Here is a 24,518-nt window from a genome sequence, read left to right as displayed (position 1 = left end):
GGAACTTCGGCATGAAAAATGCTAAGGTGGTTAAAAGTTGACGAGTATCTTTAGGTTTAATTTAAGTTGTTAAAGCGTTAATATTTCCTCAAAATGTCCAAAATACAGCTGTTGAATCTGTTTATCACCGAACGGTTAACAACGGCAGCTGTTGAGCTATTTGGAGAAAATAAAACCGAGTACCATGACCGATTAAAAGCAGCGGCAGTTGATATATTCAGGATAGTGGAAAAGACGATAATAGAGTACTTGGAAGAGATATCCAGCTCAAAGCAGGAGAATGGTCGTCTACGGAGGATTCTTCTGGATTTGGGAGCAGGTTTGTGACTAGTAAACAGCATACGATTAAAACAATACCGATGACTGCTAATGCACATATTAATCCACAGTTGCATTCGTCGCAGTAGAAGGGCGGTAGACTGCCAGTCTTAAAGCGATGATGTCACTCTTTGCCACTCCAGAATGCCTGAGTCAGAACCTGTTTTTTGTTGTTGTTGCTAACATTCCAATCCTTGTATTCTGTGTCATTGCCAAACATTTTTGGCATGACAAGGAGTGGAATGTTAGCTCAAACAAACTGTATTTCCCCAGGTTAAGAAGCGGGGCATAGGCCTAAATAATTGTGAAGGTAGCCAACTTGAATTGATGTGAATTGTGTTTGAGTTATTTATCGAATGTGTAGAACCTTATTTCCCATCCTTCTCCCCAGACCCCCAGCAGCTAACTCGGGAGATTCCCCCTAAGCAGCAACAACAACCACACTGTGAGCAGGAGTGGAGCCCCAGTCGGGTGCAGGAGGACACAGAGCACACATTGATTACAGAGCAACAGGCGGAACTCAAGGCCAGTCAGGATACCACAGAGGTCACACAGTTTATATTTCCTCCTCCCTATGTGGAAAGTGACTGTGATCAGGACAGTGAAAAGGACCCTCTACCCACCAACACCACTGTCGGAATCAAAACAGAACCCGATGATGGCGAGGACTATGGAGTATCAGAACCAATCATTGACTCTCAGCCCCTCTCTGAACTAGGTCTACATCCAGACTCTAAAGTTTGCACTGAGGCCAAGATAACCAGTGAGCTGAAAGCACCGTTGAGGGCTCACACAGAGAAGCGGTTACACATGTGTACTGTGTGCAGAAAAAGCTTCACCAGGGCAGGCCAGTTAAAAATACATCAGAGAATTATTCACATCGGTGAGAAACCATACAGCTGTACTGAATGTGGCAAATCATTCAACCACAAGGAAATCCTGGACAGGCATATAAACACTCACACTGGAGTGACACCATACAAATGCCCTGTGTGCAGTCAATGCTTCATTAGCAGAAGCCATTTAGGAAATCACCGGAAAATTCATCAGAAAGATGAAAAACCATATAAGTGCAAAGAATGCTCCAGGTCCTTCAAAGGCAAGGGAGCTCTGGTCAGGCATATGAAGACTCACAATGGAGAGAAACCTTATCAATGTTTTGAGTGTGACAAAGGCTTCACACGTCAGGGACACCTGACAGAGCATATGAGATCCCACACAGGAGGGGAGAGCCTATTTAAATGTCCTGTGTGTGAGAAATCCTGTATATCAGCCGTGGTTCTAAAACGCCATCAGCTAATTCACACTGGAGTGAAACCATGCAGCTGCCAGGAGTGCGGAAAAAGCTACAGTCTGAAGGCAACACTAAAAGAGCATATGAGGAGTCACACAGGGCAACGACTTCAGTGTCCTATGTGCGAAAAATGTTTCACATTTAAAGCAGGTCTAAGACAACACCTAAAAACTCACAATAGAGAGACACCATACGTGTGCAGCGATTGCAGTCAAAGTTTCAGCCGTAAATCGGACTTGATAGGACATATGCGCACTCATACAGGAGAGAGATTATTCCGGTGCCTTCTATGTGAGAAATGCTTTATATCAGACTGTGATTTAAAACGCCACCAGCGGATCCACACTGGTGAGAAACCATACAGCTGCAAGGAATGCGACAAAAGCTTCACTCTTAAGGGAGGCCTGAAAACGCACATGAAGATACACACAACACGAAAACCCTACTGCTGCCATGAATGTGGCAAATGCTTCCTCCACAATACGAGACTGACAGACCACATGAGGAGCCACACAGGTGAGCAGCCGTACAGGTGTGATGTCTGCGGGAAATGCTTTGTCTATTCGAGCGATTTGAAAAAGCATGAGAGAATTCACACAGGTGAGGAACCATACAGGTGTGTTGAATGTAACAAATGCTTCAACTACGAGGGCAATTTGCTAAGCCATATGAGGGTACACACAGGGGAGACAGGAGAGGAAGGAGAGGAGCCTCCAGCGTATCTCTGCAGCGATTGCGGCAAAAGCTTCCATCAGATGCGAAACCTTAAGCAGCATATGAAGAGTCACAAACAGAAGGCAATGCTGCAGTGCACTATGTGTGAAAAAGCTTTTCCAAAGGAAAGCCAACTCAAACTCCACGAGAGAATTCACACTGGAGAGAAACCGTACCTGTGTAACACTTGTGGGAAAAGCTTTAGCAGGAAGGAACACCTGAATGGTCACATGAGGACTCATTCAGGGGAGAAACCATACATGTGTCCTTCGTGTGGTAAATGCTTTTTATCAACAAGCGATCTTAAACGCCATCAGAGAATTCACACTGGCGAGAAACCATTTCGCTGTAACTATTGCGATAAATGCTTCAATCAGATGAGTTCCCTGAAATCACACATGAATAACATTCACAAGAGGGAGAGCATGTAGTTCTCGGTCAGGTGTAAAATGTGTCCATCAAAAGATGGATAGGCTCATTGCAACTGACACTGTTGTGCCTGTCAGAGAACACACTGTACATATGAAGAGTTCACTTGTTTTATAAAGACTTTACCAGCGGTTAAAGTATAATTCATTTCTTCCCACTACCGGACCTACATGTACGTGTGCCTATAGACCCAATAAATGTATCGGCCTAATCATAGAATTACATATAGAATTCCTATTAATTCAAAAGGATGTCTGTGGACCTAGTGAAGATTTTTCATAACTTTTAAAATGTATTAACTAGTATTGTGGTATAAACACAACCAGTCATGATGTTTTTATCTGATTGTCAATCACTTCAAAGGGCTCCAAGCTCATCCACTCAACATATTTCCAGCCTCCAAACCAGTGGTTGGTTGACTTGGGCAGGACCTCACCGGAACTGAGTACTGGTACTTCAAATGTTCTACTGCTTGAGCTCCCGTTCCTCTTATAGAATATTAGCTCAAAAGTACCGGATCCTATTTCAGTCCAAGTCGAGCACTGTTCCAAACAGTGGTGACTGGAAAGAGTCATCTGTTACACAAAACACCAAAAAGTCTAATGACATTTGGTGATTGTCATTAGGCCAGAATTGATGCGTCCACTGCTGTCCGCACGTGTCTGTCGGCCACTCATCTCTACCTTGGCAAAATGTCAGTGTTCTCATCTGACCACATCGCATATTGGAGCATAGGCTATACCACCAGTTTAAGTCCATTTGCTAATTTTCTTGACATTTTGTTTTAATCATTGTGATAGGTTCATGTTTAACTGGTACGGCGTACCCAAACTATTTATTTTGCTGGGACGCCATACCGCACCACCTTACTTTCACACCTGCTGTTTACTAAATATGTCTGATTAAAATTGTAATTGAATGACTATCATTTTCCAACTTTTCTTTTGCTTTGTTTTACATGGCATAACAGTTAGTGCAAATGCAACATTTACATAACATGCCATATATGTCACACAACAGTACAAAACAGAGGACTGGACACAACTATACAAATGATGCAAAAAGTTAAACAAAAACGTATTACACAACATTTGCAATAGTCATGTGGATGGGTATTTATTTTGGCTCATATACCAGCAATTCAGTGATAAGTCAGTTAATTAATGGACCAGACTCCGATTGATTATTACTGTTGCTTGCTATAGTGCTCCTTCAATGTTGTCCACTCTTGAACACAGACCCAGGCCTGAAAGCTTCTCATTTCCTGTGGGTGCAGTACTTGTGTAACTGAATTGGCACCCTAATCCCTACACACTGCACTACTTTTGACCAGAGTCCTGGTCAAAAGTAGTGCAAAATGTTAGGCTGTGTCCCAAATGGCACCCTATTCTTATGTCCATCACTGGATCAGGAAGTCTTCAACCAGCTTGTTGAACTTGGCAGCAAACCTCAGGTGCAGGTTGTGTTTTCCTTCCGGCATCAGATGCAACCTGGACACCGAAGAAGATGTTACAGTGGAGGTTGTACGTATCATTAGTGGTTGTAGCTAAACATTGACATAGAAATGATGTACAGTCAGCATGTATTTTCATACAATGCCTCCATAAGAGGAAAAGAGAAGGAATGTAATGTGGGAATCAGCTCACCTTGAACCCTTGATGTGTTTGAGGAGATACTGAGGGTGGAAGCTGGGCACCATGGGATCCTTCTCTCCGTGGATGATGAGAGAGGGACAGCTGATCTGAGGCAGCAGCTCCATACAGATGCTTCCTGAACAATACAGGACAGACAGAACACAAGTCTAAGGATCTATACAGATACTCCCTAACACAGGAACTGACAAGTGGAACTGGAAAATTGGAATCTGCTGCAAAGATGCTGCTGCCCTTACCTTCTGGTCTCTGGGCGAACTGTCCAATCCCGTCCACCCATCCTTCCCAGGTCTTAATGAAGAGCTCTGCCCCATACACTTCCTCCATGGGCCTCCTCATCCTCTCACTCCACTGAGACACATCACGGATCGCTGAAGACACATGGACACACACAGGCTGTATTACACAAACCCAGACACATGCAGAGCTGCCTCATCCAGTCTCTCCAAAGCATGCTCGCACACACCAATAAGAGGACCTCACCATTGTAGATCTTTACATCTTGTGGTGAGACATATGCGTTGGAGCCCCACACCACCATCTTATTGACCAGGGAGGGGTTCCTGGCTGCTGCGATCAGAGCAGTAATGCCTCCGTCACTCCAGCCCAGCAGAGAGAACCTTGGAAATCTCAACGCCTACCATGGGAAAGACACACATTCACAGATAAGCAATAAGGGAAAAGACATACACGTTCACAGATAAGCAATGAAGGAAAAGACACACACACGTTCACAGATAAGCAATGAGGGAAAAGAATACAGACATTCACAGATAAGCAATGAGGGAAAAGAATACAGACATTCACAGATAAGCAATGAGGGGAAAGGCATACACACGTTCACAGATAAGCAATGACGGAAAAGACACACACACGTTCACAGATAAGCAATGAAGGAAAAGACACACACACACACGTTCACAGATAAGCAATGAAGGAAAAGACACACACACACACGTTCACAGATAAGCAATGAAGGAAAAGACACACACACACACACACATTCACAGATAAGCAATGAAGGAAAAGACACACACACGTTCACAGATAAGCAATGAGGGAAAAGACACACACGTTCACAGATAAGCAATGAAGGAAAAGACAAACACATTCACAGATAAGCAATGAAGGAAAAGACACACACACATTCACAGATAAGCAATGAGGGAAAAGAATACAGACACACAGATAAGCAATGAGGGAAAAGAATACAGACATTCACAGATAAGCAATGAGGGAAAAGGCATACACACGTTCACAGATTAGCAATGAAGGAAAAGACAGACGTTCACAGATAAGCAATGAGGGAAAAAGCATACAGTCGTGACCAAAAGTTTTGAGAATGACACAAATATTAATTTTCGCAAAGTTTGCTACTTCAGTGTCTTTAGATATGTGTCAGATGTTACTATGGAATACTGAAGTATAATTACAAGCATTTCATAAGTGTCAAAGGCTTTTATTGACAATTACATGAAGTTGATGCAAAGAGTCAATATTTGCAATGTTGACCCTTCTTTTTCAAGACCTCTGCAAACCGCCCTGGCATGCTGTCAATTAACTTCTGGGCCACATCCTGACTGATGGCAGCCCATTCTTGCATAATCAATGCTTGGAGTTTGTCAGAATTTGTGGGGTTTTGTTTGTCCACCCGCCTCTTGAGGATTGACCACAAGTTCTCAATGGGATTAAGGTCTGGAGAGTTTCCTGGCCATGGACCAAAAGTATCTATGTTTTGTTCCCCAAGCCACTTAGTTATCACTTTTGCCTTATGGCAAGGTGCTCCATCATGCTGAAAAAGGCATTGTTCGTCACCAAACTGTTCCTGGATGGTTGGGAGAAGTTGCTCTCGGAGGATGTGTTGGTACCATTCTTTATTCATGGCTGTGTTCTTAGGCAAAATTGTGAGTGAGCCCACTCCCTTGGCTGAGAAGCAACCCCACACATGAATGGTCTCAGGATGCTTTACTGTTGGCATGACACAGGACTGATGGTAGCGCTCACCTTGTCTTCTCCGGACAAGCTTTTTTCGGGATGCCCTAAACAATCGGAAAGGGGATTCATCAGAGAAAATTACTTTACCCCAGTCCTCAGCAGTCCAATCCCTGTACCTTTTGCAGAATATCTGTCCCTGATGTTTTTCCTGGAGAGAAGTGGCTTCTTTGCTGCCCTTCTTGACACCAGGCCATCCTCCAAATGTCTTTGCCTCACTGTGCGTGCAGATGCACTCACACCTGCCTGCTGCCATTCCTGAGCAAGCTCTGTACTGGTGGTGCCCCGATCCCGCAGCTGAATCAACTTTAGGAGATGGTCCTGGCGCTTGCTGGACTTTCTTGGGCATCCTGAAGCCTTCTTCACAACAATTGAACCGCTCTCCTTGAAGTTCTTGATAATCCGATAAATGGTTGATTTAGGTGCAATCTTACTGGCAGCAATATCCTTGCCAAGTGAAGCACTTTTTGTGCTAAGCAATGATGACGGCACGTGTTTCCTTTCAGGTAATCATGGTTGACAGAGGAAGAACAATGATTCCAAGCACCACCCTCCTTTTGAAGCTTCCAGTCTGTTATTCGAACTCAATCAGCATGACAGAGTGATCTCCAGCCTTGTCAACACTCACACCTGTGTTAACGAGAGAATCACTGACATGATGTCAGCTGGTCTTTTTGTGGCAGGGCTGAAATGCAGTGGAAATATTTGGGGGGGGGATTCAGTTCATTTGCATGGCAAAGAGGGCCTTTGCAATTAATTGCAATTCATCTGATCAATCTTCATAACATTCTGGAGTATATGCAAATTGCCATCATACAAACTAAGGCTGTAATTCATCAAAAACTGTAATTCTCATATTCTCACATCATACAAACTGTAATTCTCAAAACATTTGCCACGACTGTACACAAGTTCACAGATAAGCAGTAAGGGAAAAGACACACACGTTCACAGATAAATAAGGAAATATACTTGGCTGACTGTCCTCACATACAAAGAGCAAGAGAGGCAACTGTGTAGTTCATGTTCTCCAGAGTAGTCCTGTTTCTCTGTGTTGCGGAGAAAGTCACTATAGTCTTGTGTGCTGACTTTACAGTTGCGGAATATGCAATATTAAGAGACACACTCTACATGCCCTGTACAGCAACATTTTAAAGCATCTTCCCAATGTGATTCCTGATTGGTTTGACTCTGACCTGCATCAGGTCCACAGCGTCCTTGGCGTCCCTCTCAAAGAAGTCCAGAGGGAAGTCTCTCTCCGGGGGGCGGGAGTTTCCGTACCCGCGAGGGTCCCAACCAATCACAGTGAAGCGGTCCTTACTCAAAGACTTCAGCTGCGGCCCAAAGTCAGTCTGAGCACTTCCTGTTACAGGACCGCACACTGCTGGTAACCAACATTATAGAGGGTCTATGCCTGTTCTGATGAGGACCTAAAACAACTTACTATGTGTTCTTATGAAGTTTTCTATACCGTAGGCCAGGTATTCCCAAACTGGGGTACGTGCAATGCCGTCGGGGGTACGCCAAATAAAAATGTGATTCACATTAAAAAAATATTTTTAAACTGATTTATATAAAAAAATCCCTTCACATTTTCAAACAGTACATTTATATTTTCCAACGGGGCTATACATTTGGGTGAGGTTTTATTCTCGCCTGAGTAGCCTCGTTTCACTGCCAAAAATAAAATGAAACCATCTAGTGTTCAGCGAAATAACAACACAACGTCAAATACGGGTAGCCTAGTCAAATAATTAACATCCAATCACATTAACTGTTACTTTCTCGCGGGAAACCTTCACTTTTGCGCTGACATTTAGAAACAAAACATGACCATTTGAAAAACAAGCCACAGGATTTTTTTGAGCAAGAATAAAGACGACTTTCGAGTAGTAAGACATGTATAAAAGCAACAGATACCATTAATAAGAAGGGGCGAGAAGCGTCTTATATGGTGAGCTACCGAGTGGCTAGGACAGGCAAGCCCAATACTATTGTGGAGGACTTAATTCTTCCTACTGCCACAGATATGGCTGGGGGAAAAGGCCCAAAAAACTATACAGACAATGCCTTCATCAAACAACACTGTTTCACGACGCATCAAAGCCATGACAGGGAGACACAGTGGAGTGGTAACGCGTGTGCAAGCAGTTGCTCCCAACGTCACTTGTGTACACTGCAGCATCCACCGAGAGGCTCTTGCTGCCAAGAGAATGCCTGACAACTTAAACAATGTTTTGGACACTACAGTGAAAATGGTTAACTTTGTTAAAGCAAGGCCCTTGAACTCTCGTGTATTTTCGGCATTATGCAATGATATGGGCAGCAATCATGTAACGCTTTTACAACATACAGAAGTGCGCTGGTTATCAAGGTGCAAAGGATTGACACTTGAGATAGGCTTAAAGTTTTCTTTACTGACCATACAGTGGCAAGAAAAAGTATGTGAACCCTTTGGAATTACCAGGATTTCTGCATAAATTGGTCATAACATTTGATCTGATCTTCATCTAAGTCACAACAATAGAAAAACACAGTCTGCTTAAACTAATAACACACAAACAATTACACGTTTTCATGTCTTTATTGAACACACCATTGTAAACATTCACAGTCTAGGGTGGGAAAAGTATGTGAACCCTTGCATTTAATAACTGGTTAACCCTCCTTTGGCAGCAATAAACTCAACCAAATGTTTTCATTTGTTGCGGATCAGACCTGCACAACGGTCAGGAGGAATTTTGGACCATTCATCTTCACAAAACTGTTTCAGTTCAACAATATTCTTAGGATGTCTGGTGTGAACTGCTCTCGAGGTCATGCCACAGCATTTTAAATCAGGTTGAGGTCAGGACTGACTGGGCCACTCCAGAAGGCATATTTTCTTCTGTTGAAGCCATTATTTTGTTGATTTACTTCTGTGTTTCAGGTCGTTGTCCTGTTACATCACCAAACTTCTGTTGAGCTTCAATTGGCGGACAGATAGACTTACATTCTTCTGCAAAATGTCTTGAAAAACTTGGGAATTCATTTTTCCGTCGATGATGGCAAGCTGTCCAGGCCCTGAGGCAGCAAAGCAGCCTCAAACCATGATGCTCCCTCCACAATACTTTACAGTTGGGATGAGGTTTTGATGTTGGTGTGCTGTGCCTTTTTTTCTGCATTCCAAACAACTCAACTTTAGTTTAATCTGCAAAAAAATATTTTGCCAGAAGAGCTATGGATAGCTGATGTTCTGAAAGAGCGGCAACATCTGGACCCCTACAAATCACCTGGGCTAGACAATCTAGACCATCTCTTCCTAAAATTATCCGCCACAATTGTTGCAACCCCTATTACTAGCCTGTTCAACCTCTCTTTTGTATCGTCTGAGATCCCTAAAGATTGGAAAGCTGCCGCGGTCATCCCCCTCTTCAAAGGAGGTGACACTCTAGACCCAAACTGTTACAGACCTATATCTATCCTACCCTGCCTTTCTAAAGTCTTCGAAAGCCAAGTTAACAAACAGATCACCAACCATTTCGAATCCCACCGTACCTTCTCCACTATGCAATCTGGTCAATGAGCTGGTCATGGGTGCACCTCAGCCACGCTCAAGGTCTTAAACGATATCATAACCTCCATCGATAAAAGACAATACTGTGCAGCCGTATTCATCGACCTGGCCAAGGCTTTCGACTCTGTCAATCACCGCATTCTTAAAGGCAGACTCAACAGCCTTGATTTCTCAAATGACTGCCTCGCCTGGTTAACCAACTACTTTTCAGATAGAGTTCAGTGTGTCAAATCGGAGGGCCTGTTGTCCAGACCTCTGGCAGTCTCTATGGGGGTGCCACAGGGTTCAATTCTCGGGTCGACTCTTTTCTCTGTATACATCAATGATGTCGCTCTTGCTGCAGGTGATTCTCTGATCCACCTCTACGCAGACGACACCATTCTGTATACTTCTGGCACTTCTTTGGACACTGTTAACAAGCCTCCAGACGAGCTTCAATGCCATACAACACTCCTTCCGTGGCCTCCAACTGCTCTTAAATGCAAGCAAAACTAAATGCATGCTCTTCAACCGATCGCTGCCCGCGCCCGCTCGTCTAGCATCACTACTCTGGACGGTTCTGACTTAGAATATGTGGACAACTACAAATATCTAGGTGTCTGGTTAGACTGTAAACTCTCCTTCCAGACTCACATCAAGCATCTCCAATCCAAAATTAAATCTATAATCGGCTTCCTAATTCGCAACAAAGCCTCCTTCACTCATGCTGTCAATCATACCCTTAGAAAACTGACTATCCTACCGATCTTTGACTTCGGTGATGTAATTTACAAAATAGCCTCCATCACTCTACTCAGCAAATTGGATGTAGTCTATCACAGCGCCATCTGTTTTGTCACCAAAGCCCCATATACTACCCACCACTGCAACCTGTATGCTCTTGTTGGCTGGTACTCGCTTCATATTCGTCGCCAAACCCACTGGTTCCAGGCCATCTATAAGTCTTTGCTAGGTAAAGCCCCGCCTTATCTCAGCTCACTGGTCACCATTGCAGCACCCACCCGTAGCACGCGCTCCAGCAGGTATATTTCACTGGTCACCCCCAAAGCCAACTCCTCCTTTGGCCGGCTTTCCTTCCAGTTCTCTGCTGCCAATGACTGGAACAAATTGCAAAAATCACTGAAGCTGGAGACTTATATCTCCCTCACAAACTTTAAGCATCAGCTGTCAGAGCAGTTTACCGATCACTGCACCTGTATATAGCCCATCTGTAAATTGCCCACCCAACTACCTCATCCCCATACTGTTATTTATTTTTTTGCTCCTTTGCACTCCAGTATCTCTACTTGCACATTCATCTTCTTCACTTCTATCACTCCAGTGTTTAATTGCTAAATTGTAATTATTTCACCACTATGTCCTACTTATTGCCTTACCTCCCTAATGTTACTACATTTGCACAGACTGTATATAGACTTTTTCTATTGTGTTATTGACTGTACGTTTGTTTATCCCATGTGTAACTCTGTTGTTTGTGTCGCACTGCTTTGCTCTATCTTGGCCAGGTCGCAGTTGTAAATGAGAACTTGTTCTCAACTGCCCTACCTGGTTAAATAAAGGTGAAATAAAATAAAATAAAACATTTAATTATCCAGGTGCTTTTTTATGAACTTCAGACGTGCAGCTATGTTTTTTTGGACAGCAGTGGCTTCTTCCGTGGTGTCCTCCCATGAACACCTTTCTTGTTTAGTGTTTTATGTATCGTAGACTCGTCAACAGAGATGTTAGAATGTTCCAGAGATTTCTGTACATCTTTAGCTGACACTCTAGGATTCTTCTTAACCTCTTTGAGCATTCTGCACTGTGCTCTTGCAGTCATCTTTGCAGGACGGCCACTCCTAGGGAGCGTAGCAACAGTGCTTAACTTTCTCCATTTATAGACAATTTGTCTTACCGTGGACTGATGAACATCAAGGCTTTTAGAGATACCTTTCTAACACTTTCCAGCTTTATGCAAGTCAACAATTCTTAATCTTAGTTCTCCTGAGATCTCTTTTGTTCAAGGCATGGTTCACATCAGACAATGCTTCTTGTGAATAGCAAACTCAAACTTTCTGAGGGTTTTTTATAGGGACCTCTAACCAACATCTCCAATCTTGTCTCATTGATTGGACTCCAGGTTAGCTGACTCCAATTAGCTTTTGGAAAAGTCATTAGCCTAGGGGTTCACATACTTTTACCAACCTACACTGTGACTGTTTAAATTATGTATTCAATATAGACAAGAAAAATACAATAATTTTTGTTTTATTAGTTTAAGCACACTGTGTTCATCTATTGTTGTGACTAAGATGAGGATCAGATAAACATTTTTTGCCTAATTTATGCAGAAATCCAGGTAATTCCAAAGGGTTCACATACTTTTTCTTGACACTGTAATTTTCACTTGTCTGACCGCTTGCATGATGACGAGCATCTCAAACGACTGGCCTATCTGGGTGAAGTTTTTTCTCGCCTGAATGATCTGAATCTAGGATTACAGGGACTCTCCGCAACTATATTCAATGTGCGGGACAGAATTGAGGCTATGATTGAGAAGTTGGAGCTCTTTTCTGTCTGCATTAACAAGGACAACACACAGGTCTTTCCATCATTGTATGATTTTTGTGTGCAAATGAACTCAAGCTAACTGACAATGTCAAATGTGATATAGCGAAGCACCGGAGTGAGATGGGTGTGCAATTACGCAGGTACTTTCCCGAAATGGATGACACAAACAACTGGATTCGTTATCCCTTTCATGCCCTGCCTCCAGTCCACTTACCGATATCTGAACAAGAGAGCCTCATCGAATTTGCAACAAGCGGTTCTGTGAAAATTGAATTTAATCAGAAGCCACTGCCAGATTTCTGGATAGGGCTGAGCTCAGAGTTTCTTGCCTTGGCAAATCGTGCTGTTAAGACACTGATGCCCTTTGCAACCACGTCCCTATGTGAGAGTGGATTCTCGGCCCTCACTAGCATGAAAACTAAATACAGGCACAGACTGTGTGGAAAATTATTTAAGACATACTCTCCAATACAACTCAACATTGCAGAGTTATGTGCATCCTTTCAAGCACACCCTTTTCATTAACCTGCGATGAGTTATTCACAATTTTTGATGAACAAATAAGGTTTTATATATAAGATGGCTAAATAAAGAGCAAAATTATTGATTATTATTATTATGTTATTATTTGTGCCCTGGTCCTATAAGAGCTCTTTGTCACTTTCCATGAGCCAGGTTGTTACAAAAACTCACACTCACTCTTATGTTTAATAAATGTATCGTATAGTGTGTGTGGCAGGCTTACAATGATGGCAAAAAACAACATTTGAGAGTGCACTGACCCTGGTGCTAGAGGGGGTACGCAGCTGGAGGTTGAATGTTTGAAGGGGTACGGGACTATAAAAAGTTTGGGAACCACTGCCGCTTGAAGTCCTCAGTCACCTCTCAACATCAAAGTCACAATTACTAATGTTGATGCTCTGATGGGCAGATGCCTTAATCAGTAGTGTGACGTATGATTTAGGCTACTCCATATTTGAAAGAGATCATCATCTACAACTTTAGACAGTCAATGGACAAGGCTTGGGGAAGTGACAAAGGTTGGTAGTGTTGTGCACCAGACTAGTGTAGCCCGGGGACCATGTTACTAGTGTTGTTACCTACCCAGAGCTCCAGGCAGTAGTAAAACAGCATGGTCTCCTTTTCCAGTCTGCTGGTAGAACAGATCCACCCCATTCACACGCTCTCTGCCTGATATCACTGACGTACTGAGGGGAAAACAAACACAATTAGACAGATTATCTACTTGATGAATAAATACTGACAATTCATGCGTATTTTAACTGATAATCTATGACATACATCATGATCGGCTATGAAAAGCCAACTGACATTTTCTCCTGAGGGGCTGACCTGTTGCACCCTCTACAACCATGAACGTTTGAACATCTTAGCCATGTACTGTTATAATCTCCACCCGGCACAGCCAGAAGAGACTTTGCCACCTCTAAGAGCCTGGTTACTCGCTAGGTTTCTTCCTAGGGAGTTTTTCCTAGCCACCGTGCTTCTACATCTGCATTGTTTGCGGTTTGGGGTTTTAGGCTGGGTTTCTGTATAGCACTTTGACATCAGCTGACGTAAAAAGAGCTTTATAAATACATTTGATTGAAATTTGATTGGTCTCAAACCAAATGTATATTACATTTCATGCGCTGCAACTGGAGCCTGAGATTGGTAAATAGCGCCATCGTCTGTCAATATATTAAACTGCACTGATAGCCAGACAACATGCATGACAGCTGTATTGGAGGCATAGACTATTCTAAGTATTTTCATTGCTAACCACGAACCATTGTTGTAATATCTGCAAATAATACGCTAGCTAGCTACCGTAGAATACACATCGTATTTACGGACACTTGAACTGCATGTATTACCAGTAGAGCTGGACTCCTTGCATAGCCTTTTTTGTAACCGCGTTGCGAAGTCCTCTTCCCCAGAATAACATCGCCATTTCGTTGACAAAACGTTTCTAAATGGGTTTCACCTCGCACAATTTCTCATTTGACTTTGTCACAGCGTAACTATATTGACAGGTAAACGTGTAAAGCAAAGTTTGTTTTGGTGAATGAATAGCTTGAACAACCTGCCGACAATTTCGACACAAGTGTGCGTTTTGGCGAAAGTACGGAGGCAAATCTTTCACTAGCTCATATTAGTCAAAGGGTCATGGCTAGATGGGATACAGCTCTTGTTAAATTAACGTCAAATTGAAAATTTTACAATTTTTCCTTACCTTAACCAAATTATCCTAACCTGTTACGTTAATTATCACAACATGCTGTTTAAGTTCTAGCCTGCTACGAAAAGTTAAATCTGATGTTTTTTTTTAACCAAACCTCGATCTCTTCTAGCCATCACCTGAGCAAAAATGGTCTATTATAGTGACAAGATAGTCAAGTGACCGCTCTAATGGAAATTACATGTCCTTATTTCTCTAAGTATACTATTTAATTATACAGTGGTACAGTTAAATGTTATAGTATCACTACAGCCCCCATTTGGCCAGTGGTTCCCAAACTTTTTATAGTCCCGTACCCCTTCAGACATTGGAGAGTCTCAGTCTTAAATAATTTTCCACACACAGTCTGTGCCTGTATTTGGTTTTCATGCTAGTGAGGGCCGAGAATCCACTCTCACATAGGTACATGGTTGCTAAGGGCATCAGTGTCTTAACAGCCGATTTGCCAAGGCAAGAAACTGAGCGCAGCCCTATCCAGAAATCTGGCAGTGGCTTCTGATTCAATAAAATTTTCACAGAACCGCTTGTTGCAAATTCGATGAGGCTCTCTTGTTCAGATATCGGTAAGTGGACTGGAGGCAGGGCATGAAAGGGATAAGGAATCCAGTTGTTTGTGTCATCCGTTTCGGGAAAGTACCTGCGTAATTGCACACCCATCTCACTCAGGTGCTTCGCTATTGATGAGGGAGACTTTTATCTCCCTCAACAACTTTAAACATCTGCTATCCGAGCAGCTAACCGATCGCTGCAGCTGTACATAGTCCATCGGTATATAGCCCACCCAATATACCTACCCCACCCCCCATACTGCTTTTATTTATTTACTTTTCTGCTCTTTTGCACACCAGTATCTCTACTTGCACATGATCATCTGATGATTTATCACTCCAGTGTTAATCTGCTAAATTGTAATTATTCGATTTATTGCCTACCTCCTCATGCCTTTTGCACACATTGTATATAGATTCTCTTTTTTTCTACCATGTTATTGACTTGTTTATTGTTTACTCCATGTGTAACTCTGTGTTGTTGTCTGTTCACACTGCTATGCTTTATCTTGGCCAGGTCGCAGTTGCAAATGAGAACTTGTTCTCAACTAGCCTACCTGGTTAAATAAAGGTGAAATAAAAAAATAAATAAAAAATATCACATTTGACATTGTCTGTAAGCTTGAGTTCATTTGTACACAAAAAAATCATACAATGATGGAAAGACCTGTGTGTTGTCCTTGTTAATGCAGACAGAAAAGAACTCCAACTTCTTGATCATAGCCTCAATTTGTCCCGCACATTGAATATAGTTGCGGAGAGTCCCTGTAATCCTAGTTTCAGATCATTCAGGCGTGAAAAAACATCACCCAGATAGGCCAGTCGCCTGAGAAACCCGTCATCATGCAAGCGGTCAGACAAGTGAAAATTATGGTCAGTAAAGAAAACTTTAAGCTACTCTCTCAATTTAAAAAAATGTGTCAATACTTTGCCCCTTGATAACCAGCGCACGTATGTTGTAAAAGCAGTATATGGTCGCTGCCCATATCATTGCATAATGCAGAAAATACACAAGAGTTCAGGGGCCTTGCTTTAACAAAGTTAACCATTTTCACTGTAGTGTCCAAAACATCTTTCAAGCTGTCAGGCTTTCCCTTGGCAGCAAGAGCCTCTCGGTGGATGCTGCAGTGTACTTTAGAAATATCCTTTCATGTTGTCCTGGTTTCCAGTGGTTTGCAGAAGAGGATGTCTTCCTTAATTGGCCCCCTATAAACATAATGGACATACAGTGGGGCAAAAAAGTATTTAGTCAGCCACTAATTGTGCAAGTTCTCCCACTTAAAAAGATGAGAGAGGCCTGTAATTTTCATCATAGGTACACTTCAACTATGACAGACAAAATGAGAAAAAAAATTCCAGAAAATCACATTGTAGGATTTTTTATGAATTTATTTGCAAATTATGGTGGAAAATAACTATTTGGTCAATTACAAAAGTTTATCTCAATACTTTGTTATATACCCTTTGTTGGCAATGACAGAGGTCAAACGTTTTCTGTAAGTCTTCACAAGGTTTTCACACACTGTTGCTGGTATTTTGGCCCATTCCTCCATGCAGATCTCCTCTAGAGCAGTGATGTTTTGGGGCTGTTGCTGGGCAACACGGACTTTCAACTCCCTCCAAAGATTTTCTATGGGGTTGAGATCTGGAGACTGGCTAGGCCACTCCAGGACCTTGAAATGCTTCTTACGAAGCCACTCCTTCGTTGCCCGGGCGGTGTGTTTGGGATCATTGTCATGCTGAAAGATCCAGCCACGTTTCATCTTCAATGCCCTTGCTGATGGAAGGAGGTTTTCACTCAAAATCTCACGATACATGGCCCCATTCATTCTTTCCTTTACACGGATCAGTCGTCCTGGTCCCTTTGCAGAAAAACAGCCCCAAAGCATGATGTTTCCACCCCCATGCTTCACAGTAGGTATGGTGTTCTTTGGATGCAACTCAGCATTCTTTGTCCTCCAAACACGACGAGTTCAGTTTTTACCAAAAAGTTATATTTTGGTTTCATCTGACCATATGACATTCTCCCAATCTTCTTCTGGATCATCCAAATGCTCTCTAGCAAACTTCAGACGGGCCTGGACATGTATTGGCTTAAGCAGGGGGACACGTCTGGCACTGCAGGATTTGAGTCCCTGGCGGCGTAGTGTGTTACTGATGGTTGGCTTTGTTACTTAGGTCCCAGCTCTCTGCAGGTCATTCACTAGGTCCCCCCGTGTGGTTCTGGGATTTTTGCTCACCGTTCTTGTGATCATTTTGACCCCACGGGGTGAGATCTTGCGTGGAGCCCCAGATCGAGGGAGATTATCAGTGGTCTTGTATGTCTTCCATTTCCTAATAATTGCTCCCACAGTTGATTTATTCAAACCAATCTGCTTACCTATTGCAGATTCAGTCTTCCCAGCCTGGTGCAGGTCTACAATTTTGTTTCTGGTGTCCTTTGACAGCTCTTTGGTCTTGGCCATAGTGGAGTTTAGAGTGTGACTGTTTGAGGTTGTGGACAGGTGTCTTTTATACTGATAACAAGTTCAAACAGGTGCCATTAATACAGGTAACGAGTGGAGGACAGAGGAGCCTCTTAAAGAAGAAGTTACAGGTCTGTGAGAGCCAGAAATCTTGCTTGTTTGTAGGTGACCAAATACTTATTTTCCACCATAATTTGCAAATAAATTCATTACAAATCCTACAATGTGATTTTCTGGATTTTTTTCCCTCATTTTGTCTGTCATAGTTGAAGTGTACCTATGATGAAAAGTACAGGCCTCTCTCATCTTTTTAAGTGGGAGAACTTGCACAATTGGTGGCTGACGAAATACTTTTTTGCCCCACTGTATACCAGGAGCTGTGCCAGGCCCGCCACGTCTGTTGACTCATCCAACTGTAATGCATATAATTCACTGGCTTGTATGCGAAGCAGTAATTGTTTCAAAACATCTCCTGCCATGTCACTGATGCGTTGTGAAACAGTGTTGTTTGATGAAGGCATTGTCTGTATAGTTTTTTTGGCCTTTTCCCCCAGCATTGTCCCAGTCATATCCGCGGCAGCAGGAAGAATTAAATCCTCCAAAATAGTATGGGGCTTGCCTGTCCTAGCCACTCAGTAGCTAACCATATAAGATGCTTCTAGCCTCTTGTTTTTAATGATATCTGTTGCTTTTATACATGTCTTACTACTCGAAAGTCGTCTTTATTCTCACTCAAAAAACTCCAGTGGCTTATTTTTCAAATTGTAACTTTCGTTTCTAAATGTCTGCGCAAGAGTGAAGGTTTCCCGCGAGAGAGTAACAGTTGATGTGATTGGATGTTAATTATTTGACTAGGCTACCTGTATTTGACATTGTGTTGTTATTTCGCTGAACACTAGATGGTTTCATTTTATTTTTGGCAGTGAAACGAGGCTACTCAGGCGAGAAAAAAACCTCACCCGAATGTATCTCCCCGTTAGAAAATATAAATGTACTGTTTGAAAATGTGAAGAAAAAATAAATAAAATAAATAAATAATGATGATATATATATATTTTTAATGTGAATCACATTTTTATTGGTGTACTCCCGACGGCATTGGGTGTAGCCCAGTTTGGGAATACCTGATCAAGGCTGAAGATAACATGCCCTGGGCATAGTGTGATGTGTGATTATACAAGCTGCTTTATGCGAGATGAGAACAGAAGGCTTTCTGTGTTGAGTGTTCCCCTTAACACCCCATTGGCAAGGTTTACCCGCGCTCTGATTCCAAATGTCATATTATGTCTACATAGTGTTGTAACGATGTGCAAATAGTTAAACTACAAAAGGAAAAATAAATAAACATAAATATGGGTTGTATTTACAATGGTGTTTGTTCTTCTCTGGTTGCCCTTTTCTTGTGGCAACAAGTCACAAATCTTGCTCCTGTGATGGCACATTGTGGTATTTCACCCAGTAGATATGGGAGTTTATCAAAATTGAGTTTGTTTTCAAATTCTTTGTGGATCTTTGTAATCTGAGGGAAATATGTGTCTCTAATATGCTCATACATTTAGCAGAAGGTTACGAAGTGCAGCTCAGTTTCCACTTCATTTTGTGGGCAGTGTGCACGTAGCCTGCCTTCTCTTGAGAGCCAGGTCTGCCTACGGCGGCCTTTCTCAATAGCACGGCTATGTTCACTGAGTCTGTACATAGTCAAAGTTTTCCTTAAGTTTGGGTCAAATCAAATCAAAGTTTATTTGTCACGTGCGCTGAATACAACAGGTGTAGTAGACCTTACAGTGAAATGCTTACTTACAGGCTCTAACCAATAGTGGAAAAAAGGTATTAGGTGAACAATAGATAGGTAAAGAAATAAAACAAAAGTAAAAAGACAGGCTATATACAGTAGCGAGGCTATAAAAGTAGCGAGGCTACATACAGACACCGGTTAGTCAGGCTGATTGAGGTAGTATGTGCATGTAGATATGGTTAAAGTGACTATGCATATATGATGAACAGAGAGTAGCAGTAGCGTAAAAGAGGGGTTGGCGGGTGGTGGGTGGGACACAATGCAGATAGCCCGGTTAGCCAATGTGCGGGAGCACTGGTTGGTTGGCCCAATTGAGGTAGTATGTACATGAATGTATAGTTAAAGTGACTATGCATATATGATAAACAGAGAGTAGCAGCAGTGTAAAAAGAGGGGTTGGGGGGGGGGCACACAATGCAAATAGTCCGGGTGGCCATTTGGTTACCTGTTCAGGAGTCTTATGGCTTGGGGGTAAAAACTGTTGAAAAGCCTTTTTGTCCTAGACTTGGCACTCCGGTACCGCTTGCCATGCGGTAGTAGAGAGAACAGTCTATGACTGGGGTGGCTGGGGTCTTTGACAATTTTTATGGCCTTCCTCTGACACCGCCTGGTGTAGAGGTCCTGGATGGCAGGCAGCTTAGCCCCAGTGATGTACTGGGCTGTATGCACTACCCTCCGTAGTGCCTTGCGGTCAGAGGCCGAGCAGTTGCTGTACCAGGCAGTGATGTAACCAGTCAGGATGCTCTCGATGTTGCAGCTGTAGAACCTTTTGAGGATCTGAGGACCCATACCAAATCTTTTTAGTTTCCTGAGGGGAATAGGCTTTGTCGTGCCCTCTTCACGACTGTGTCAGTCACAGTGTATTCTGCCACTATGTACTCTATGTTTAGGGCCAACTAGCATTCTAGTTTGCTCATTTGTTTTGTTAATTCATTCCAATGTGTCAAGTAATTATCTTTTTGCTTCCTCATGATTTGGTTGGGTCTAGTTGTGATGCTGTGCTGGGGCTCTGTGGGGTCTGTTTGTGTTTGTGAACAGAGACCCAGGACCAGCTTGCTTAGGGGACTCTTCTCCAGGTTCATCTCTCTGTAGGTGATGGCTTTGTTATGGAAGGATTGGGAATCGCTTAGAATTTAACGGCTCTTTTCTGGATTTTGATAATCAGCGGTTATCGCGCTAATTCTGCTCTGCATGCATTATTTGGTGTTTGACGTTGTACACAGAGGATATTTTTGCAGAATTCTGCATGCAGTCTCTCCATTTGGTGTTTGTCCCATTTTGTGAATTCTTGGTTGGTGAGCGGACCACAGACCTCACAACCATAAAAGGCAATGGGTTCTATAACTGATTCAAGTATTTTTTGCCAGATACTAATATGTATGTCAAATTTTATGTTCCTTTTGATGGCATAGAAGGCCCTTCTTCCCTTGTCTCAGCTCGTTCACAGCTTTGTGGAAGTTACCTGTGGTGCTGATGTTTAGGCCGAGGTATGTATAGTTATTTTGTGTGCTCTAGGGAATCGGTGTCTAGATGGAATTTGTATTTGTGGTCCTGGCCACTGGACATTTTTTGGAACACCATTATTTTTGTCTTACTGAGATTTACTGTCAGGACCCAGGTCTGGCAGAATCTGTGCAGAAAATCTAGGTGCTGCTGTAGGCCCTCCTTGATTGGTAACAGAAGCACCAGATCATCAGCAAACAGTAGACTTTTGACTTCAGATTCTAGTAGGGTGCTGCAGACTGTTCTAGTGCCCTTGCCAATTCGTTGATATATATGTTGAAGAGGGTGGGGCTTAAGCTGCATCCCTGTCTCACCCCACGGCCCTGTGGGGAATTATATTTTTTTTTGCCCATTTTAACCGCACACTTGTTTGTGTATATGGATTTTATAATGTCGTATGTTTTCCCCCATCACTGATTTCTATCAATTTGTATAGCAGACCCTCATGCCAAATTGAGTCAAAGGCTTTTTTGAAATCAATAAGGCATGAGAAGACTTTCCCTTTGTTTTGGTTTGTTTGTTTGTCAATTAGGGTGTGCAGGGTGAATATGTGGTCTGTCATACAGCAATTTGGTAAAAAGCCAATTTGACATTTGCTCAGTACATTGTTTTCACTGAGGAAATGTACGAGTCTGTTGTTAACATAATGCAGATGATTTTCCCAAGGTTGCTGTTGACGCATATCCCACGATAGTTATTGGGGTCAAATTTGTCTCCACTTTTGTGGATTGGGGTCCTTGGTTTCAAGTATGGGGGAAGATGGCAGAGCTAAAGATGATGCTAAAGAGTTTAAGTATAGTCAATTGGAATTTGTTGTCAGTATATTTTATAATTTCATTGAGGATACCATCAACACAACAGGACTTTTTGGGTTGGAGGGTTTGTATTTTGTCCTGTAGTTCATTCAAAGTAATTGGAGAATCCCAGTGGGTTCCATTAGTCTTTAAAAGTTGATTCTAAGATTGATATATTATCATGTATATGTTTTTGCTGTTTGTTCTTTGTTATAGGTTCAAAAAGATTGGAGAAGTGGTTTACTCATACAGTACATCTCCATTTTGGATAGATAACTCTTCTTGTTGTTTGTTTAGTGTTTTCCAATTTTCCCAGAAGTGGTTAGAGTCTATGGATTCTTCAACTACATTGAGCTGATTTCGGACGTGCTCTTCCTTCTTTTTCCGTACTGTATTTCTGTATTGTTTCATTGATTCACCATAGTGAAGGCGTAGGCTCAGGTTTTCTGGGTCTCTATGTTTTTGGTTGGATAGGTTTCTTAGGTTTTTGCATTCTTCATCAAACCATTTGTCATTGTTGTTCATTTTCTTCGGTTTTCTGTTTCACATTTTTTGATTTGATAGGGAAGCTGAGAGGTCAAATATACTGTTTAGATTTTCTAATGCCAAGTTTACACCTTCACTATTATAGTGGAACCATTTTGTCCAGGAAGTTGTCTAAAAGGGATTCAATTTGTTGTTGCCTAATTGTTTTTTGGTAGGTTTCTACAATACTTTCCTTCCATCTACATATTATTCAGTTCCTTTGGCTTTGATGCCTCATGATTGAGTATTGCTCTTTTCAAGTAGACTGTGATTTTGCTGTGGTCTGACAGGGGTGTCAGTGGGCTGACTGAACGCTCTGAGAAACTCTGGGTAGAGGTCAGTGATAAAGTAGTCTACAGTACTACTGCCAAGAGATGAGCTATAGGTGTACCTACCACAGGAGTCGCCTCGAAGCCTACCATTGACTATGTATATACCCAGCGTGCGACAGAGCTGCAGGAGTTGTGACCTGTTTTTGTTGGTTATCTTGTAATAGTTGTGCCTAGGGGGGCATATGGGGGAGGGAATGCTGTCACCTCCAGGCAGGTGTTTCTCCCCCTGTGTGCTGAGGGTGTCAGGTTCTTGTCCGGTTCTGGCATGTAGGTCGCCACAGACTAGTACATGTCCCTGGGCCTGGAAATGATTGATTTCCACCTCCAGGATGGAGAAGTTGTCTTCATTAAGGTATGGGGATTCTAGTGGGGGGGATATACAGTTGAAGTCGGAAGTTTACATACACTTAGGTTGGAGTCATTAAAACTCGTTTTTCAACCACTCCACAAATTTCTTGTTAACAAACTATAGTTTTGGCAAGTCGGTTAGGACATCTACTTTGTGCATGACACAAGTAATTTTTCCAACAATTGTTTACAGACAGATTATTTCGCTTATCATTCACTGTATCACAATTCCAGTGGGTCAGAAGATTACATACACTAAGTTGACTGTGCCTTTAAACAGCTTGGAAAATTCCAGAAAATTATTTCATGGCTTTAGAAGCTTCTGATAGCCTATTTGACATCATTTGAGTCAATTGGAGGTGTACCGGTGGATGTATTTCAAGGCCTACCTTCAAAATCAGTTCCTCTTTGCTTGACATCATGGGAAAATCAAATGAAATCAGCCAAGACCTCAGAAAAAAATTGTAGACCTCCACAAGTCTGGTTCATCCTTGGGAGCAATTTCCAAACGCCTGAAGGTACCACGTTCATCTGTACAAACAATAGTACGCAAGTATAAACACCATGGGACCACGCAGCCGTCATACCACTCAGGAAGGAGACGTGTTCTGTCTCCTAGAGATGAACGTACTTTGGTGCAAAAAGTGCAAATCAATCACAGAACAACAGCAAAGGACCTTGTGAAGATGCTGGCGGAAACAAGTACAAAAGTATCTATATCCACAGTAAAACGAGTCCTATATCGACATAACGTGAAAGGCTGCTCAGCAAGGAAGAAGCCACTGCTCCAAAACCGCCACTAAAAAATCATACTATGGTTTGTAACTGCACATGGGGACAAAGATCGTACTTTTTGGAGAAATGTCCTCTGGTCTGATGAAACAAAAATAGAACTGTTTGGCCATAATGAATATCGTTATGTTTGGAGGAAAAGGGGGGACGCTTGCAAGCCGAAGAACACCATTCCGACCGTGAAGCACGGGGGTGGCAGCATCATGTTGTGGGGGTGCTTTGCTGCAGGAGGGAGTGGTGCACTTCACAAAATAGATGGCATCATGAGGTAGGGAAATTATGTGGATATATTGAAGCAACATCTCAAGACCTCAGTCAGGAAGTTAAAGCTTGGTCGCAAATGGGTCTTCAAATGGACAATGACCCCAAGCATACTTCCAAAGTTGTGGTAAAATGGCTTAAGGACAACAAAGTCAAGGTATTGGAATGGCCATCACAAAGCCCTGACCTCAATCCTATAGACAATTTGTGGGCAGAACTGAAAAAGCGTGTGCGAGCAAGGAGGCCTACAAACCTGACTCAGTTACACCAGCTCTGTCAGGAGGAATGGGCCAAAATTTATCCAACTTATTGTGGGAAGCTTGTGGAAGGCTACCCTAAACGTTTGACCCAAGTTAAACAATTTAAAGGCAATGCTACCAAATATGAATTGAATGTATGTAAACTTCT

At 42.4% G+C, this 24,518-nt stretch overlaps 2 protein-coding genes across 13 annotated transcripts in view; one reads left to right on the top strand and one right to left on the bottom strand.

Moving 5' to 3' along the window:
- Nucleotides 1–93: 93 nt before the first annotated feature.
- LOC139541432 (zinc finger protein 271-like) lies at nt 94–3,678 on the top strand. Its single transcript, XM_071346093.1, has 2 exons — nt 94–319; nt 710–3,678. The coding sequence occupies exons 1-2, from the start codon at nt 94–96 to the stop codon at nt 2,755–2,757; spliced, it is 2,274 nt and encodes a 757-aa protein (XP_071202194.1). The 3' UTR covers nt 2,758–3,678.
- A 177-nt stretch (nt 3,679–3,855) lies between these two features.
- Nucleotides 3,856–24,518, bottom strand: part of LOC139541431 (exocyst complex component 2-like) — a 177,581-nt gene continuing 156,918 nt past the window's right edge. For 8 of the 12 annotated variants that reach the window (XM_071346079.1, XM_071346087.1, XM_071346088.1 and 5 more), the window contains 6 exons: nt 13,610–13,713; nt 7,596–7,783; nt 4,891–5,044; nt 4,647–4,778; nt 4,402–4,525; nt 3,856–4,245 (listed from right to left, as the gene is read on the bottom strand). In XM_071346079.1, the coding sequence (XP_071202180.1) occupies nt 4,155–4,245; nt 4,402–4,525; nt 4,647–4,778; nt 4,891–5,044; nt 7,596–7,783; nt 13,610–13,713 (793 nt within the window). In that variant the 3' untranslated portion in view covers nt 3,856–4,154. Of the gene's footprint in view, nt 4,246–4,401; nt 4,526–4,646; nt 4,779–4,890; nt 5,045–7,595; nt 7,784–13,609; nt 13,714–14,382; nt 14,672–24,518 lie in introns of those variants that run through there. The other 4 variants (XM_071346092.1, XM_071346085.1, XM_071346086.1 and 1 more) reach the window with 4 other exon arrangements.

This window comes from Salvelinus alpinus, chromosome 16, assembly GCF_045679555.1.
Source record: "Salvelinus alpinus chromosome 16, SLU_Salpinus.1, whole genome shotgun sequence".
Taxonomy (NCBI): Eukaryota; Metazoa; Chordata; class Actinopteri; order Salmoniformes; family Salmonidae; genus Salvelinus; species Salvelinus alpinus.
Note: the sequence above shows the minus strand (reverse complement) of the source record. Positions and strands in the feature narration are given on the sequence as shown.

Bases quoted from the DNA above. Each gene is read 5' to 3' on its own strand.
- LOC139541432 (XM_071346093.1), top strand. From the start codon at position 94: ATGTCCAAAATACAGCTGTTGAATCTGTTTATCACCGAACGGTTAACA. The intron at 320-709 runs GTTTGTGACTAG...CCTTCTCCCCAG, and splicing joins TCTTCTGGATTTGGGAGCAG to ACCCCCAGCAGCTAACTCGG.